The sequence below is a fragment of the Gymnodraco acuticeps genome, unplaced genomic scaffold (assembly GCF_902827175.1).
Source record: "Gymnodraco acuticeps unplaced genomic scaffold, fGymAcu1.1, whole genome shotgun sequence".
NCBI lineage: Eukaryota > Metazoa > Chordata > Actinopteri > Perciformes > Bathydraconidae > Gymnodraco > Gymnodraco acuticeps.
Window position 1 is genome coordinate 1,630,886 of NW_022991443.1, and position 17,854 is coordinate 1,648,739.

The 17,854-nt window shown below is 42.1% G+C and overlaps 1 protein-coding gene across 4 annotated transcripts in view; it reads left to right on the forward strand.

Moving 5' to 3' along the window:
• The window catches only part of prex1 (phosphatidylinositol-3,4,5-trisphosphate-dependent Rac exchange factor 1), a 108,208-nt gene that overhangs the window by 4,457 nt on the left and 85,897 nt on the right, over positions 1-17,854 (forward strand). For all 4 annotated transcript variants that reach the window (XM_034196321.1, XM_034196323.1, XM_034196322.1 and 1 more), the window contains exons 2-3: positions 14,939-15,004; positions 15,190-15,312. In XM_034196321.1, coding sequence (XP_034052212.1) covers positions 14,939-15,004; positions 15,190-15,312 — 189 coding nt within the window. The remainder of the gene's footprint in view (positions 1-14,938; positions 15,005-15,189; positions 15,313-17,854) is intronic.

Sequence of the window (17,854 nt, forward strand, 5' to 3'; positions counted from 1 at the left end):
CCCGGGTCATGATCCACCAAAGTTTCGCCTATTCATGACAGGATAGTGGCGTCATAACCGAGGCATTTTCCTTCAAAACCATGCGGATGGGGATTGCCATTTTGAAAGACGCTGTCCTTTTTATTGTTTGACCACATTGACCAATGCCTTGGTTAAAACAACAGTGGAATCACATGGCCAATCAAATCGTCTGCCCTTCCTTCTTGATTCTGAGAAGTGTGAGACCCAGAGTTAGGGTGACCAGGAAGGTCTCGTCAGTGCTGTGGGATAATAGGAAACATCTGGAAGTCCTGCCCCCTGTGACCCTTGCTTTGGGCCACACACAAGCGATATAACATGTCCAACACCGACGTGTGGGTAAATGATATTGTGTTTTGGTGTGTGAGTGCACGTACACTTCATAGTTGCATGTTTTTCCACACTTCTTTCTCTCCTTTTGCTGTTGTTGACTCTCCAAAGCACCTGTGGTTACTGTTGACAAGGCAAACAGGAAGACGCGTGAACATACATACAATCACACTGACTGAGTAGTGTCCAGGAAGACCGACGTGCAGGAAGCCAGCCTCGAGCTTCCTCTTTTTGCTACCTCTTTCCTTTCTTGTTTCTTTTTTTTTCTTCCACTCCATCTCTCCAGCCCTCCCCCTTGGTGGGAAAGACCCGCATTAAGTTTCTCTGGGCTTGGGCGTGTATAAATAGCTGCCGATTTCGAACTCTCATCTTAGCCACAACGCCAGTGGTTTCAGTTCACTGCAACCTCAGCACCTCTGAAGTCATACAAACACTGTACATCATCTTCCATAGCAAGGGAGAAGGGGACAAACCGACCTAACAGCAGGTAGAAGAGTTACTGTCCTGTTTTGTGAGGGTTTTTTATTATTACTGGGCTTTTTAATAGGCCTTGAGGGATGGGACGCATCTCATCATGTGTCTTGTAACTCCCAGGTTAAACTACCCTTCAAATACTAAATTGACAGACACGTGGATGTTGTGCCCTCTCATTTTATTAATCATGCTAGAGGTCATTACATCAATCACTGCTTTAACTTGCCATGGTGCTACCTTCCATCTCACTCGGTAATTGGTACCTTGCAGTGCAGTCACAGTGCCAGACTCACAATGTTACATACAAGAGGGGTAAAAGCCAGTTTCCAACTTAATCTCGGTGCTTGTTGTAGTCATGTGTGTTAATAAGCCATTTCTTTGAGGCATAAGACTGCGGCAGGAATTTTAAGAATTCAAGTTAACAAGTCTAAACCACTGTAACACCCAGAGGCATGATGTAAAAAAAGCCCTCCCTTCTTCCTTCCATGAGGGATGTTTCAATATTCTTACAGATGGAAATTTGCATATGAGAAAAGAGAATTCACATGATCCTAGTGGAAGGATGTCACACCTTTTGAGTGTTTGAAGTAGTTCTCTCTTATGCAGTTAAAGAAGTGATTATATTGCTGTGGGGCTCTGAGAGTCAAGAACCTGAAGTCATCAGGCTTCTATCAGGTTACTGGTTTTTACTGTGTCAAATGTCTGTATGTCACATGCCAGGAATGCAGAGCAGGGATACTTTTCAGGCTCACAAACAACTTCATTAACATGGATTTCTTTTTATGACTGGTGCATAACAGACAGTACCACTGTGCATGTGAAAAGCTCTGCGAAGTGCTTGTCAACATGCTGTTATACGATACAGAGGGTGGCCTGGCCTGAATTGTCAATACGCGGCAACTCATGTCTCCTTGGGGATCATGACCCGGACAAAGTTGGCACATGTACTTTCTCTGGGTGGATACGCGGTGTAGTAACATGTAGTATGTTTTTCAGAAGGTGTGAATGAATTAGATGGATGGATACTTACAGAATGACTCTCCACAGACTTTCCTCTACACACACAGACACCCCCCTGTATGGTTTATGAACTGTGGCAGCAGGCTTACAATGTTTGTTTGCTTTCTCAAACGCAACCAGATGTGTGGCTTCTTTCAGGGTCACAGGTCATTTGCCTCCTAGGAAAACGACCGGAGAACAACTTAACACAAATCCTCTTAAATGCAGAGAATATGGCAGAGATGTTTGATAAAGCCTGGGTTAGATCACAGGACTGGTGAGGGCGGGTCAGAGTGAAATGTATTTTTGCTGTCCAGCCAGGAAGCTGCTCACACGACACAATGGGACAAAGAAGGAGAAGCACGCACGCACCCACACACAAATAATAAAAGTAATACAATACCTAGATGGACTTGATTAGTAACAAATCAATACGTTCTTGAGTTCCTTAAAAATGTCAAAACATTTTAAAGAAATTCAATCGGTGTGTTCCAAAGCCCAAGATAATGTCTTAAATGTCTTCTTTGGTCCACACATATATTCAGTTTGCTGACATAAAGTAGTACAACACAAAAAAAGAATCACATATACGAAGCTGGAATCTGAGTTTTTGACTTTATCGTTCTTAATAAATGACCTAAAGTAAGTAACTGATCATCAGAAAGTTTGCGTAATATATATCAAAGTGATAGTGAATGTCCATTATCTGGATAAACCTCATTATGACGCTATATAAGTACAGTCCATTTACCATTTACAAACAGAATTCAAGCCTTTATTCAAGCTATGTAACTTATTTAACATTTGTTGAAAAATATCCTAACTGTGATGCAATAAAATCATTATTTGCTTTACAAAATGTAAGGTCAAGTAATTCCAGTACGTCTAGTGCCATTTGCATGATTATTGGGATCATTTTGTGAACCGCAATTTTTTTGGCTAGAGCAATCGTGAAATAAAATGTCCATTGTCCCATGCCTAATGTGGACTGATCCGAACAATCTCTTTGAAATGTTTTCCACCACTTCAAATTGGCGTCCAGTTTTCCAGAATGGAGCAAGTTCAAGTCCTGAGAATCTCACTTATGTCATTATGTCATTATGTGCAGGGGTGGGAGGTTTTGCTATGAATCGAGCTTCTCTTGGCTTATATCACTTCTGCTAGCTATGGTTAGTCTTGACTTAGCATTTTCACTTCCCCTGACGGACTGTTGGTGTACATGTTGTGACAAAACTGAATGAGAAGCGTGTCTAATGATGCCTCGTTCAGCGTAAGAATCAATAGAGCGTGTGGCAGCCTGAGTGAGTGGTGGAACGTTGCATGCTGCATTTTCTATCTTATTGCTAAAAAATACGGAACAGAAAATATTTACACATTTGAAAACAGGGAAGTTCTATGCTGTACATTTCTTGTCTTCATTGTCACTTTTGTTAAACATTAGCGCTAGCATAAACAATTTCACTTTACAAATTAGCGGAGATCTTCAGCTATTTATGTTATTTAACCCGGCGAGTTAAAGAGTCTGTAGGCTATGTCGTTATAACTCTTCACGACAGCTGCTGACAAATTCCTGGTCCTGGTTGCTGAAGGGCTTTTATTTTGGCATTTGTTCAAACGTGATGACATTTTTGCCGACTAACATGGCATGATTAAAGGCTTGAGTCATACATGCTTGAGCTGTTATCGGGATAATTTGGTTTCTAACTTGCTGACAGGAAACCTTTTAGGAAACAGTACTCGGTTTTGACATGTTGAATTATTACCACATCCAGTTTTTTTTTAGTTTTTTTTTACCCTCCAGCTGCAAATTTACATTAACCTTTACAGGACAGACATGTGACAGAAACAAAGACAACATGTGAGTGAAGAGGATTATAATGGGGACTTTTTTAAAACCAGGATTGTAGTCTCTTTTCATCATATGATGTGATTCAGTTTCACAATTAAATTCCACACTCTGTTGTCTCTCTGCTGTACTTTTGTTTGTCCTCAGATGAAATACTGAGAATCAAATTATCCTAAAAGCTTTCAGAAGAGGAAACTAACACACATGCTTGGTGGCTGCCAAAATGAGAAGTTGGACTACAATGTAGGTCAGTTGTATCAGTAAAGCTAGAATACAACTTATTTCAGACAGTGATGGCTTTAACTAGCTACTGTCTGTGTGTCCATTAAATACTAAATTACTATTATTACGTGGTTTGGGACACTTATACATTACCACTATTTTCATGAGATTGTTTATGTCTGCCCAGCTGAAAGTCCTAACACTAACCCTGTCACATATCTTTAAGTAAACACATGCTTCCCTTTCTAAATCACACGTGTACAGGTTGAAACATTTAGGAAAATGCAAACACATTTTAGCTTAAATGATCAGCTGCACTGCATCTTGTTCAGTAGCCACTCTTGGTTTGTCTGAAGCTCCACATGTCCCTGATGGCTCACTCAACAACACCATGCTCTCCACACTCTGATGCAGTCTGTGATTCCCTACGTCTGTCTGCACCAAAAACAACCCGCGTCCAAGCGTCCAGATGGTTTCTGCAATCTGGTCCATGATGTTATCTCCTGATCACCACATGTCAACCCTCAACAGAAAAGCCACTTAGAAAAAGAAGCTATAGACAAACCTGACAAGCACTAGTAGAGAAGAAATTAGGTTAGCATTTAGCCCATATGGACGCTAAAAATTCCCTGTAAATGAAATATGTAGTGGATACAAATACACGTACGAATATGGATACATTTAGACCCAATTTGGAAAGGTTGAAGCAGATGTTCAAGCCTGAACAGCTGGCAGTTAACGTTCAATGTACAAATGGGGTAACACACATTTAGACATGTCTTCCAACACTCAATCTATTTACATACCCATTATCACAAGGGGATTATGTGAGAACAAATGTTGTGTGCTTCTGTCTTTAGTTCTTGATGTCAGTATTGAGACGGAGTCTATGCCCTAGCCACACAGAGACGATACGGGTCGTATCTGCTACAGTTCTCTATCATCATCGTGATAGAACGAGGCCGACAGGGAAACGATAACGATAACAGGTCCCAAGGTGGGTAGATCTGCGGACGCAACGCTCTGGGGTGCCAAACGGCTCCGTGATTACGCCCAATACGATCATTTCCTGATAACGAAAATACTGACGGGCTGTCAGGAGAGGGGGAGGAAAAGAGAGACTCCGTGTATTATTCTTATATTATTATATAGAGTCGTTATTCATTTGTTTTAATGCTCAACAAATAACAAAGAAGACCTTTGACCGGCACTTTTTAATAATTTTGTCCGGAAGATTTCAACTTTAACGGACATGTTGACTGGCGGAAAATTCTAACGGAAACTCTGCCGCACGGTCCCCTCGTCCCTTGGAAGAGGCGGGTGTTTTTCATCTGCTGGTGCACTACCGGAGAGAATTACAGCAGGAGCACACGCTTGGCTCGGGGAGGGAGAAAAAGAGCCAGAGCCCTGGCCCCTGCCTCTCCCTCCTCTGCTGCTAAATCCACTGCGGAGAATAAACAGAAGGGCAACCATGCATGCTCGTGAAGTCTTCTTCGCCGCTTTTGGTCTATTTTGTGGCGGAAGTACAGCGCCACTTACAGGCCCGGCATATGTACTACAGCGGGTCGAGCAGTCTCGGGTGGACGCACACGTTTCTGCTGCCGATTGCGTGTGGACGGAAGACTTTTTTGATATCGAATTTGGTTTGTTTTCGTTACCGTCTCCGTGTGGCTAGGGTCTATGATGAAGTGACAAGATGCCAATGGGATGAGTGACATGCAGAATGGCTGAGATTCCAAAGCCGGATAACCATGTCTTTCGCGTGTCATTTGCAATCATTGCGATTGAGAAGTGATTCTGGACGGGGGGCTAAAGAGCCAGGAGGTTGTGGAAGAGCACAAAGGGAAGTGGAAAAGATATCAGTGATAAGGCAAACAGAGAGTGATGTGGGTCGTAAAAGAGCGAGCTGCCATTCTATCTGCCACTGTTCAATTTCTATTCTGGATGTTGGGGGAACAAACCCTGTAAAGATGAGGACTGTCAGGTGGCTGCAGATAAGAAAGACAATGATGAGTCTATCAAAATATGATAATGTATTTCTACTTTTATATATAGACATGTCCGGTGTGAAGGCAGAAATGTGTCAGTGATGTAAACCGCAGTATGTCATGTTGTGGTGTATGTTCCAGAGAAATGAAAATGTGGAAGATGTCCGTGCCTAAACAAGTGTAACTACCATAAAGGACATTTATAACTTTGTGGCTTTGAGGCTGTGGCTCAGTGGATATTGTGATGGACTTTGAATCACGGGATAGCAAGTTCGAGTCCCACTGCAGTCAGCATGTCGTTGTGTCCCTGAGACACTTCACCCCAAATTGCTCCTGTGGGGATTGGCCACAGTATTGAGTATGTAAGTCGCTTTGGATAAAAGCGTCTAACAAATGACATGTAATGTAATGTATAACGCATCATTTTGGGCAGTCACTGTAAAAGTAGGAAAATCTAGTTAAATGACGAGAAGGAAATTGCCCCTCAGTTTTACATGAGTCATGCCAACTTGTCTGATACAACCAAGTCATGCTCAGAAGTTTTAAATGTCTGCATCAGTAACACCATTTTAAGCGGAATCTTTACAGACTGTAAAGGCTCGCTGAGCCAGAAGAAGGCTGACAGATTTATCACTGCAAGTGTCATTGAAAGTGTCACATAATGCATTCATTAATGCAACAGAGCTGATGAGTAGGCAGTCTTAAACAGGAAGTCTCTGGTCCAGTGCTGACTGTCTGTTCTCTGTGGTCCAGACTGCCTCTCTTCCCCCTGTAGCGTTTAGTTTCCGCCCAACTCATAGAGCACTGAAGTTTTAAAGACCTTCAAAGTGGAAGTGAGTGAGAGTGGGAGAAAAAAAACTGGACATGACTCAAAGAAGACTTTGTGTTTTGGTGATTGGCTCTGCCAAAAAGGGTTTCTCTTGGAAGACAGCGAAGGACTGGTTGGTGCTTGAAGGCAAGCTGAGGGAGTTTTGGAGGGTTGGGGCGAGATGTGAATTACGGCTTCAGTGAGAAAGTAGTCTGCTAAGATGTGCTGGGGTCTCTTATTGTGGCGACGCCACAGGCCATTCTCTGGCTCTGCTGCACCCAGGACACAAAGAGGGGATTTCTTCATTTATTTATTCAATTTCATGCCATGTCGACCCCAAAATGGCCCCCATTGCCTCTTCAAACCTGCCCTGTCCCCCTTTGTGGCTGGTCACACCAATCCTCTCCCCAAGAAAGAGAGACTCTTAATGGAGGCATTGTTTTTAGCTTGTTGTTGTTTTCTCTTGGATAACGAGCAGTAGAGAGTTTGAGGCTGGTGACCTGAGAACTCTCACAGAAAGGCCTGAATATGTGGATCTGTGATTCTGTTTAAGGGTTTTTTCAGTAGGTGTGGGAATCGCAGCGAATTGAAAAGGGGCTCTCAGGGTCTGCTGGAAAAACCCTGACAAGTGTTAGCGCTTGAGCTTGATATACAGGGTCTCTTGTGAGTTATCTGAATTGAGAGAGATGGCCCAGCATTGTTGTTGATTACTGATGTAGCCATGGGCAATCAGGACAAATGTCACAGTTTGGTCCCCATTAACGCCAAGAAATAAATCATTTTACCGGAAAAGAATAAAAGTTTGATACAATCCGATTGACCCACAAATGTAATGAATTATCAGTTTCCTCATACAATCACTTCCCATTATAGCACTTTATTGACTAACCGTAAACTACGTATTGAGGTTAATATTAATGAATATGTAAATTATAAATGAACCTTTTTTTCTAGTAGCAAATGTTTCTAAATCTAGTATACAAGTATTTCAGTTTTTTTTCATATACTGGGTTGTTGATTTAAAATGTGAAAAATACTCTTTTTACCAAAACCTCACTATTTCCTAAGTCTGTTTTGTAATTCTGGAACACAGCAACATATTTCTTTGGCAATCCCCTTGAATTTTCTGTCCAAATATTAAAATGTCCTCTCAGTATAACGCAATCCAGTACACACACGCCACCCCAGCTTCCAAAATGTCATGTTCTCACATTACTTTTCCCTTTAATCCCTGTTTATTATGGATAACCTTTTCAGTGTGTAAACATCCAAATTAAAAGGATGCTCCCCACCTGACTCTGAGTGACCCTTGAGGTAACATCCCTTGCCAGCCGTGTGGCAGCAGCTCCAACTGTTCAAATCTATCCGCCTGACTGTTCGCATGACTTGCTCCCATGTGGCAACTTGACCTCATTAGACAATTGTGATTTTTTCTTACTTCTCTCCAGTACATTCCCTATTGTAATTATGATTGTGTAGAGTTTCTCATGTTAAGTCAGTATTTTTAGTGGTTAAGATTAGAGCTGCTATAGTTAAATAGTAGTTAAAATTTGATTATTTGAAAATTAATCAGCAATTTTGTTAAAATCAAAGCGTTTTCACGGATAAATGGCAGAAAAAAACGCCGGTTTTAGCCACTCTAATATAATGTTTTAATGCTTTTTCAGTGTTATATTCATCTGAAAATCTTTAGGTTTTGATCTGACAAAACAAGAAATGTTTCACCATTTTGGCATTTTTCTTAAGCCCGATCGATTAATGTTTTATAGTGAAAAATATTGCTTCAAAGATCATCTTTAACTACAATCCTTCTTAAGATTTGTCACTTGAAAGCAAAAATATTCCCTCATTATTGAGCTTGCTTAATAGTGTCATCTCACTGAACAGAAGCCAATAGAAAGGGTTCTAGACCAAAGTGAAGACCCTGACGGAGAGAGAGCTGAAGCTATTGTTGGATCAGGTTGCGTATTTGGCTCTGCTGCAGGTAGAAAACTCAGTTCAAAAGCAGACAAGGCAGACGTGAAGGCAGCAGGCCTCTTATTCACTGCCCAGTGGAGCGCACAGTGAACCCACACCAGCATATGGTCCATCTGTATCTTCACACCTTACTGTCTGGCCCCTCCTCGGTCTAATACACCTCTTCATTTAGCAAACCCCCCAACACAAATCAGACCCTCTTGGCTCTTGGGCATATGAGACGATGCCTCATAATAGCAGATATTTGTGTAAAGCAGTGATAGCATTGTCTGGGAGTGGCAGGGGATTGTTGATGTTAGGTTAGACATGTTTTTTTTTACCCTGCCAAGTTCTATATTGGGTGAAAATTGCATGTAAATCCATCCAATCCATAACAAGCATTATCTTCTACTTGTCTTTGTCATTGCTTTGAACCATAGGCAACACAGTGTCATTACAGAGCAAATGTTGTGCTACAAAGTTAGGGGTGAAGTCCATAATTAAAAGCTTTTTAAGTGTGAAAGAGCACTATGTGATGTATTTGTTTGTTTGAGTGCTAGTATCAAAAACTGTCAGACTTGACTTGGAACCCAAAGTAAAGCGGCCAGTCAAACATGTCATATACTTCCTTTGCACAAAAGCCACACTTCCTGTTCCGAATCAACATCTGCTGCTTTTGTGTCGAGCGGCACTGCTTCTTTCTGCAGACTGTTTGTTTTGTTCTTCCCTGCTGAGTTGAACCACTGCCTATCTGCTTGAAAAAAACGCCATTCTTGTCAATGATTTGGTTGTCTTAAAGAGTGTTGGCTTTTGTTCAGGGTGCTTGCTCTGTTTTCACTTCCTGTTTGCTTGTAACACACAGACACAATGACAAAGACATGCGTGCACACTTCTTCTGTTGCACTTTGGGGTTTTTGAACTTGTCTTCTTGCACACAAGTTCTTTCAAAAAGTGACTCAGCGTGAATATGCAGCAAGTTCACAAAACGTATATTTTAGAACAACGCTCATACCAATGCAGACCTTTGGTGTTTTGTGCAGCGCTCTTTGCATTCATTAACACCACGGAGGTCAATTTACAACCTTACAACGGTTGGCTTTTTATTTTTGTTGAGGAACTTTCTGAACTGCATCTAACTTTCGAAGGAGGTTTCACACTTGAGTAAACTTACCGAAATTCTTGGGCTAAACAGCATCGAGTTTGTGATCAGGATCATCCTGCTTCTGTAGTAAAGGAGGAATGTAAACATGTACACACACCATGGACAAGAAGACTCTAAGCTACTACATGGGGACATTTTCTAAATACGTTCTTATGCTGTCAGGATTGAATATTGTGCTGATGTAGGTACTTTTGTTATGAATGGACTTGATGTGTACAGGCTTCTTAGGGTGAGGTAGGAGAAATGAATGAGTAACAAGTGTTGAGCAATCGGAAGAACTTGGAGAAAATCCCGACAATTCTTCTTTTTTTTTTGCATAACTACAGTGACGAATATACAAAATGCCTGACTACTATGAGGATAGAGGGCAGGGAAATGGTTTTGTTTAAAAAAATAAATTAAAAAAAACACGGTTTAAATGTCAAAATGTTATTATTTCACATTATTTTGTTATTGTTTTGTAGAGGAACAAGAATAAGTCTGCAAGAGTTAAACTTTAAAGAAAAGTCTAATACAAAGTACATTCTTGCTCCTGAAACCAAGGGAAAATGATAAATCATTGAATGATTTGGCAAAAATATACATTATATACACTACTCATGGCAACAAGAATCTACTTGATTATTTATAGCATTTTGAAACATCTGAGGCCTTTCGACGACTGCCTCTTTGTTGAACTTCCCTGGCTTAACCATACTCAAATATTAGTGGTATAATTCTGCATTAGTGTCATCCTTGGCAGCCACTTTGCGGTCTATCAAGAAGCTCCGTGATGTTGTAGTCTCCTGAGGGATTGCATCATGATCAGTTTCCCCTAACAACACATCGCCCCTGTGGCAAGAGACCATCGTGTGCAATATGTCTGTTGTGCTCCGTGCAGCAGCTGAGTCCCCCCTGCCACTCTGACTCATTATTATGAATCCAACGGTATCAAAAAACTGAATTCGTGTCCCATCTGACCGACTATTATTAACACATTGATTGATGTCATCGCTATTTTTAGGTGTCGGAGTAACCCAGCATCGTCTGTGCACACTGTTCTGTGAGCTGCGTAGGGCGGGAAAGGTCACAATGAGTATAAATAGCTGTGTTTTATCCAGGGAGATATATGATCAGTACAATTTGCTCAAGGCGGTGGGCTTCTAAAACATAAGCTAACTCATCATTAAATACACAGCTGGGGTGGGTTCAGAAGGAGCTGACCTGTGGCTGAATCAGATTTCACACAGCAAGATAAATATGTCCGCCTTTGGCAGAGGTATTGTCTTTCGTCATTCATGTAGCCTAAATAATATTCATCAATGTTTGATCCTCCACTCGATTACGCATCCTTGGTTCGCTCATGACAATGTCGAAAAAAGAGCCAGATGGGTCACCTGAGATGGAGATTTCAAAGTAAACAAGGGCGTCATCTGCATAATGCTGCCTCTCCGCATGTTGATTAAGAAGTAATGAGCTCAACAACTGCGCCCGCTGGGTAGAGTGGAGTTACAGCGTTCGTCATGACTACTGTTTGCCTTTCATGATTGATTTGATCCCGATAACAACTGGCTTAGCCTCGTCCTGTGGAAAAGGGTGGCTCTTTCAATATTCATCTTGTTTCTTAATGTCAGTGTGTTCAATGCTCTGAGGTATTGCCCTCTCCATGCAAATTAAACATGACTTGTAATCTACCGAGGGTTATCTAAGGGTGCCATCAAATCGGCTCCTTTTTTTGTTTTCTAAACCAGAGTCGGTAACCATTTAGTTGCATGCTAAATCATGAAGCAGTTATTTAGCAAAGATATGGAATTAGCAGTTACGATCCAATCAAAAGAATCCGATTCCAGGCTATATCACTTCTGTTTGGTATGACTGACTTGCCTGTTCTCTTGACAAGGGGTTACTTCCACTGTTGCTCATTATCTAAGTACTCTAAATATCTGAATATGTAAATCAGTCCACACTACAGTTTGCATAATCATGATGCTTGGCTTTCAAAGCACAGTGAACTGCTGTCCATCAGATGTCAACAGCTGTCCAATTAAACCCACTAATGCAGCGCCCGTTCTGCCGACTGCTTGGCCTCTGGTATTTGCTACTTGCGGCTTTCTCAAGAACTACTTAGCCAACAAAACAAGTTTATGCTGGACACTGGACTTCTTTGGGTCCTCAAAGATGATCATATAAATGGTTGTCAAGCAACTTGAAGGATAGAGAGAGACTCATTCCATTATAGTAATATAATACCTTATTTATGCGACATATCCTGTTTTTGATTCTATTCACACTCCATGAAAATCACAGTCCAGGCTTTAAAAACGTAAGTAAACTCCGACATGCTTGGTGTGCACGGCCAGTTGGGCTCTGTCCTGTTGTCTACCGGTTCTCTACTGAAGACAGTGAAAGCCTCCCATTTTCACTCCAAATAAACCTGTGTGCTTTGTGATGGAACAATGAAGACAGTCAATACAATCCTGGGTGAGGATGGCCATGTCGGGGGCGAGACCTGGACTGAAAAGATCTCTTTGTTGCTCCCTCCCTCCATTCTCCCTGCTGGTCCCCCTGTCACCACATCTGTGTGGCACATGTTGTTGAAAGACTGAATCCTGTCTGGCTGAAAGATGTCAATAAGAGATGACTCCAAAGTCTGGATTTCTCACATTATACCTCTGATCCAACATTGTCTCCTTCGCTATATTATTTTGCTTTGCTCTATTCTGCGACCACCGTCACCCTGCTCACCCACATCTAAGAGCAACTGAGGAAAAGTCTTGTTTCCTGCCAGGGAGCAATCTCTCACTCGAGTGGCTCCTCCAGTACGAGTTACCATATGGGCGATTTAATTAGTGTACGCCTCAAGCACAATCAGCTCCCTCCCAAAACCAGTGAAGAACACAACAACTACTGCTACCCTTTAATACTGGTTCTTAATTAGCGAGGTCGCAGCTCTCTGCTGAGGACCTTTGCTTTCTATTTTGGTACAACCTACGCAGAAAGCCAGTAAAGACGGGAAAAGTATTCGGTCCCGAGGGAATGATATGATTGCTGCCTGCTGCTTGGTCGGCTGGGTTCTATCTTAAGAACAAATGTGTGATTACAAGTGTCAGTCTTTCATTACAGGCAGGCGACTTGCTGTAAGTAATACATGCAGTTGGCTGATGTTTTGTGCGACTCTACAGAGCATGCAACGGTTGTCTATAATTGGTCTCTTCATCCAATTCAGAAAAAAGTACTTGCATCCAGTTGGATCTGTCAACATGCTGGTCTAATCTTGATAACATCGAGAGTGCATAGTGCCAAAAGTTAATGTAGGGACTTTTTATGTTCATATTACGTTTTCTTTATATTGAATCTTTAAGAGGCCCTATTATGCTTTTTGGGGTTTTCCCTTTAGTGTAGTGTGTTTTTTCTCTACCACACACTCCTCTCCCTCCTGCCTGAAACACAGAGATTGGACTCCTTTGTTTACTTCTGTAACATAGGGACATCTCTATGTAACACTCAAGCGTATCCCCTTACCTAAGGTATCAGAAAATAAAGTATGCTGCTTCTGAAACTTCGGTATTGTATGCACATGGATATTGCTGATTGTTCAAACAATACCCGACACTATGAGGATTACCTATACTCACTGAGACAATGCTACTAAATGTTCATAGTTCATTGTTTCTATAATCAAAATATCAAAAGAAAGACACACATAAAGACAGTAGACAGTGTGTGATCATGAGGAGATCCTTGTGCTGTTTGTCCCCTCATTGCTACTTTTATGTGGCCTCATCAAAAGGTTTAGAGCTACTGCAGTAATACTTGCTTTTTAGAAACAAATATGCATTGAGCCTAGCGTCTTTCTCTCTTTTGTGACACCCTTCGTCCACATGGAACACATTTCAGACGGCATCTTCTGATTTACGGCGCTGAAATGCCGGCAGACAACAGCAGACGCTCAGATGTGCGAGGCTCCTGGAGTGGTGTTTTATTTGGTGGATTTATATCTCCCTTATCTCTGTTCTTTTCAAGACAGTATTGGCGTCTGGAGATGAGGAAGGTTTAGCCTGTCAGACAAAGGCTGATAGACGGAGAAATGAGGAAGACAGAATAAAATAAACTGTTTGCACATTCACTTCCCTTCTCCTCTATTTTCTCCTCCTAAATCTGTAAGTCATGGTTCTGATTGGCAGAACTGCACACACACGGACCGAACTGCACACACAAGCAAAGCTCAAGTTGACATGAGCCTATTACGGCTGTCCACGGTGAAGTGGTGTGTGTAGATCCTGCAACAATGAAGCATTTATTTGCTCATGTCTTACAGCTGAGTGCTCAGGTGCATTAGGTTCCACTACAGGGGATCCATACAGGGAGCTTCAAGTGTCACAGTGGGGGAAAAACATCATATATATATATATAGTAGAACATTCTGTGGTACCTCTGGGATAGCGAGACCATTTTTAGTTTACTGCCATGAAAGTCTATTTTCCGCTAAGTATGTGAGAGTCCATGTGACTCAAAGGCTTGTGTGTTTATGCATAGTAATGTGACGGATCTATATTTACTCTATATTTGTTTTTCTCAAAGCAAAGAGCACATACATACTGATTTATGATCAGCAGAGGGAAGCTGCACCACACTTCCTGGTGACGTTTGTTTGCGTATGAGATAGATAGATCCCTGTCTTGTTATTAAAGGGGCCCTATTCTGCTTTTTTGGGTTTTCCTTTTACTGTAGTGGTATACAGTTTTTTTTTATCAAAGTAAATGTTTGCAACGGGTAAAATCCCAGAGTTCAGGTCCCTGCCTCAAATGAATCAACTGTAGTCCTTCGTTTACTTCCGAGATAGTGATATCACAAAGTAACACTCTGAGCGGTTGACCATGTACAACAGAGTCGGCCAGCTACCCAATCAGAGCAGCAGGCTCAGATTATGGGAATAAAAACACTTTTTGAACATTAAAGCATGGAAACATGTTACAGTAGAGATACACAAGACAATTATGAGCCTGGAAATTAGCACAATAGGGCCCCTTTAAGTGAATGGAGAACTCATCATGCCTATATTGACATAGCGGTTATAGTTTTATTCCTCTGCCTTATTAGACAAATAAATCTCATTGTTTATTCTTAAACATGCTTTGTTTTTGTTTCCTCTTCAGGCCTTTTTGCACAGAATCAGAAAAAATGCAGATGACCAACAGTGTCTCTCACCTGAACATGTCAAGGTATGATTGCCTCATAACAAGCTCTAAAATGATGTTTTTGATATTATAATGCTTTAAATATGTCTTCTCTGTCCATCTGTTGGTCACTTCCCTTGCTCTTTTCCCTCTCTTCCTTCCACCCTACCTCTTTATCTCTTCCTTCCTCCATTTCCCCTCCCTTTACATCACCCCCCCTGTTTTTTCAGATTCTGTTTTCAAACATTGAGGACATCCTGGAGTTGCATAAAGAGGTGTTGTCCGCATTTGAGGCCAGTCTGCAGCCCGAACCTCAGCCCCATCATGCACTGGGACACGTGTTCCTGAAGTTTGTGAGTACATGACACGCACAAAAAACAGCAAACTGTCACACGGACATACGAGGACATTGACACATACTCATGCATGAATTCCTCTTCCATGCAAAAACACACACACTCTTTTCATGGGCTACCCCGTAACCACAGAGGCAGGGAGAAGCGTGCAAAGCCTGCTGTGAAAACACCTCTTAATTCTCTCTTTCTCACACGGAACAACCCCCGCCCCCCCCCCCACACATTCACAGACTACCTCCACTCCTTTCCAAACTGGCCTGCATCCTGTCAGGCAAAAAGAGTTTCTCTTCATCAGTCTGTGTCTCTGCCATCTCCTTCTTTTGGCCCTCCATCCCTCCATCCAAAGATTCCTCTCCGCTCTGCAATCCCCCCCTCTCCGCTCCCCTCTGTTTGAACTCGTTTGGCCCCAGGGAACAAACAAAGAAGGGTCTGTGTCCGGGGAGGAAGAGATGGTGTGTCACTCAGCGCAGGGGACAATGCTTCTGCTGGTAGCACTCCATTGGAGGCTCCTTCTCTCCACTCTCTGTTTGTCCCTCTCTGATCAACTATCTTCCATTCACTTTCACTGAGGCACACAACACTTCAGATAGGTATCCCACCATCAGTTTGCTCCATCAGCCATAATGGTCAGTGCAGCGGGACACTCATTTTAGTTTCTCGAAGCAGAAAAAAAATCTTATTGTTGTGAACAAATAAACCCACAAGATCAGCAGCAATGTTTGTCTTCACTTGACCCAGATTTTTTTTTTAAATGACAGCCAGCAAAACTACAGTGTTCACTGCAGTGCTTGAATTGGAATGAAAAAGGTGCCAGTACTCTAAAATCAGCAACTTTTTCAAGTCAATTTTATATATACAGCCCACAAACAAGAATTTGGCTACTATAATGCTGGTGGGTTTGTCTCTTTACTACTGTATATTTTAGAAAGGTTCACTGTACTTAACATTTGTTATGATAGGCAGCGGATATGGCTAAAGCTCAGTAAGGTCAATATTAACTGAAAATATAGCAATCAAAGTCTAGATCTTCTGCTGAAGACACATGAAGCAGAGACCTTTCAGGTGAGAGCCCCTCTGGTGGTGTTCAACATTAATGACAAGGAAACAAAGCTCTGGTCAGAAGCATTTTTTATAAAAAGCTTTAACAAAATTAAGTATTTCTGTACATTTTGAATGCAATCTAACTTTCCAACTCAGAAAACGAAAAACGAAACAGTGCCAAAAGTCTTCTCACATGGCTGAGCTGCTTTGCAATATACTTCACCACTGAAGAATACAAATATGTATAAAGTAAACTATGATGCAATCTAACTTTCCAACTCAGAAAAATGATAAAGAGCATGAACAAAGAACATGTAAAAACAAATGCAAAATTTGCACAATCTAAAATGAGAAACTGTAACTGCAAGTAACAAAGTCTGAGCCATGGTAAAGAGTTACATTGAACACCAAGCTGATCAGATAACTCCCTGGTTGGTCTGAAGTCCTTCTATCTCCAGGATCTGTACAAATCGGCACATTATGCCAAAAGTCTTCTCACTGGGTGAGCTGCTTTGCAATATACTTCACATTGTTAGAAAAGGCTCCAGAAGGCCTTGGGGACATCAGTATCAGGGGCTGGAGCTGGACAGGCTCTTTCATCAGCACTTCTCCTTCCCTTTGCCAGCCAGGACCTCACATACTGTTCCGGATTGAACTGTCCTAGTGATGGTCCATTACATTTAATGAAAACCAGGCTGGACAGTCGGCTGACAGAGAGAGCATTCCTTTTTGCAGTAAGGATATCGTTCATGCAGCTGAATGCCCGCTCACACTCACTAGTGGAGACAGCGATGGTTCGGACTGCTTTCAGTAGAGGCTCCATGGCAGCAGGTGTACGGGATGCCCTGGTTTCCTTGTATTTGCGAAAGCCCTGAACAGTCTCTCTTCTGTCCACTTTCAGCACTTCGCACAAACGTAGCACCTCTACGTCCCCATACTGTACGTCTAACTCCTCTTCAGGCCAACTTCCAGGATGGATAACTTTCATGTCCTGGATTAGCTGATTGTCCCGGGCCTCCCGGCCATGTATTGGGATTTCTCTTGTGCTGACATGAGAGGAGGTTGTGGAAGTCATTCTGTGTCTCAGATTCTCTACCATACTGCGGAAAAACTGACCTGCATGAATCTGTACAAGTCTGCCATTCTCACGCAGGGCAACACCCTTGAAGGACTTCTCAGCTAGAGCTGTATGAACTGTAGTCATGTGTGGGCCAGGCATGGTGACCATGGATTCAAAAACTCGTATTTCTTGAGTTAAGAGCCTATCTGCTGTAGGCAGTGTCATCTCTCTTTTTTGGAGTTGCCGAGAGAGGTCGCTGAGCTCTGTGAGCGCATCGTACATCAGTCCCAGATTGCTGACAAACGTTGCAGATGTGAGCACATCATCCAGGCCCTTGTACTTTGCTCTGTCTCTGGAATCCCTGCTTGTGTCGTTTGCAGCATTTGTGAAGTGATCATGAAGCACTCGGTAGTTTTCCCAGACTGCTCTGACGCTCCT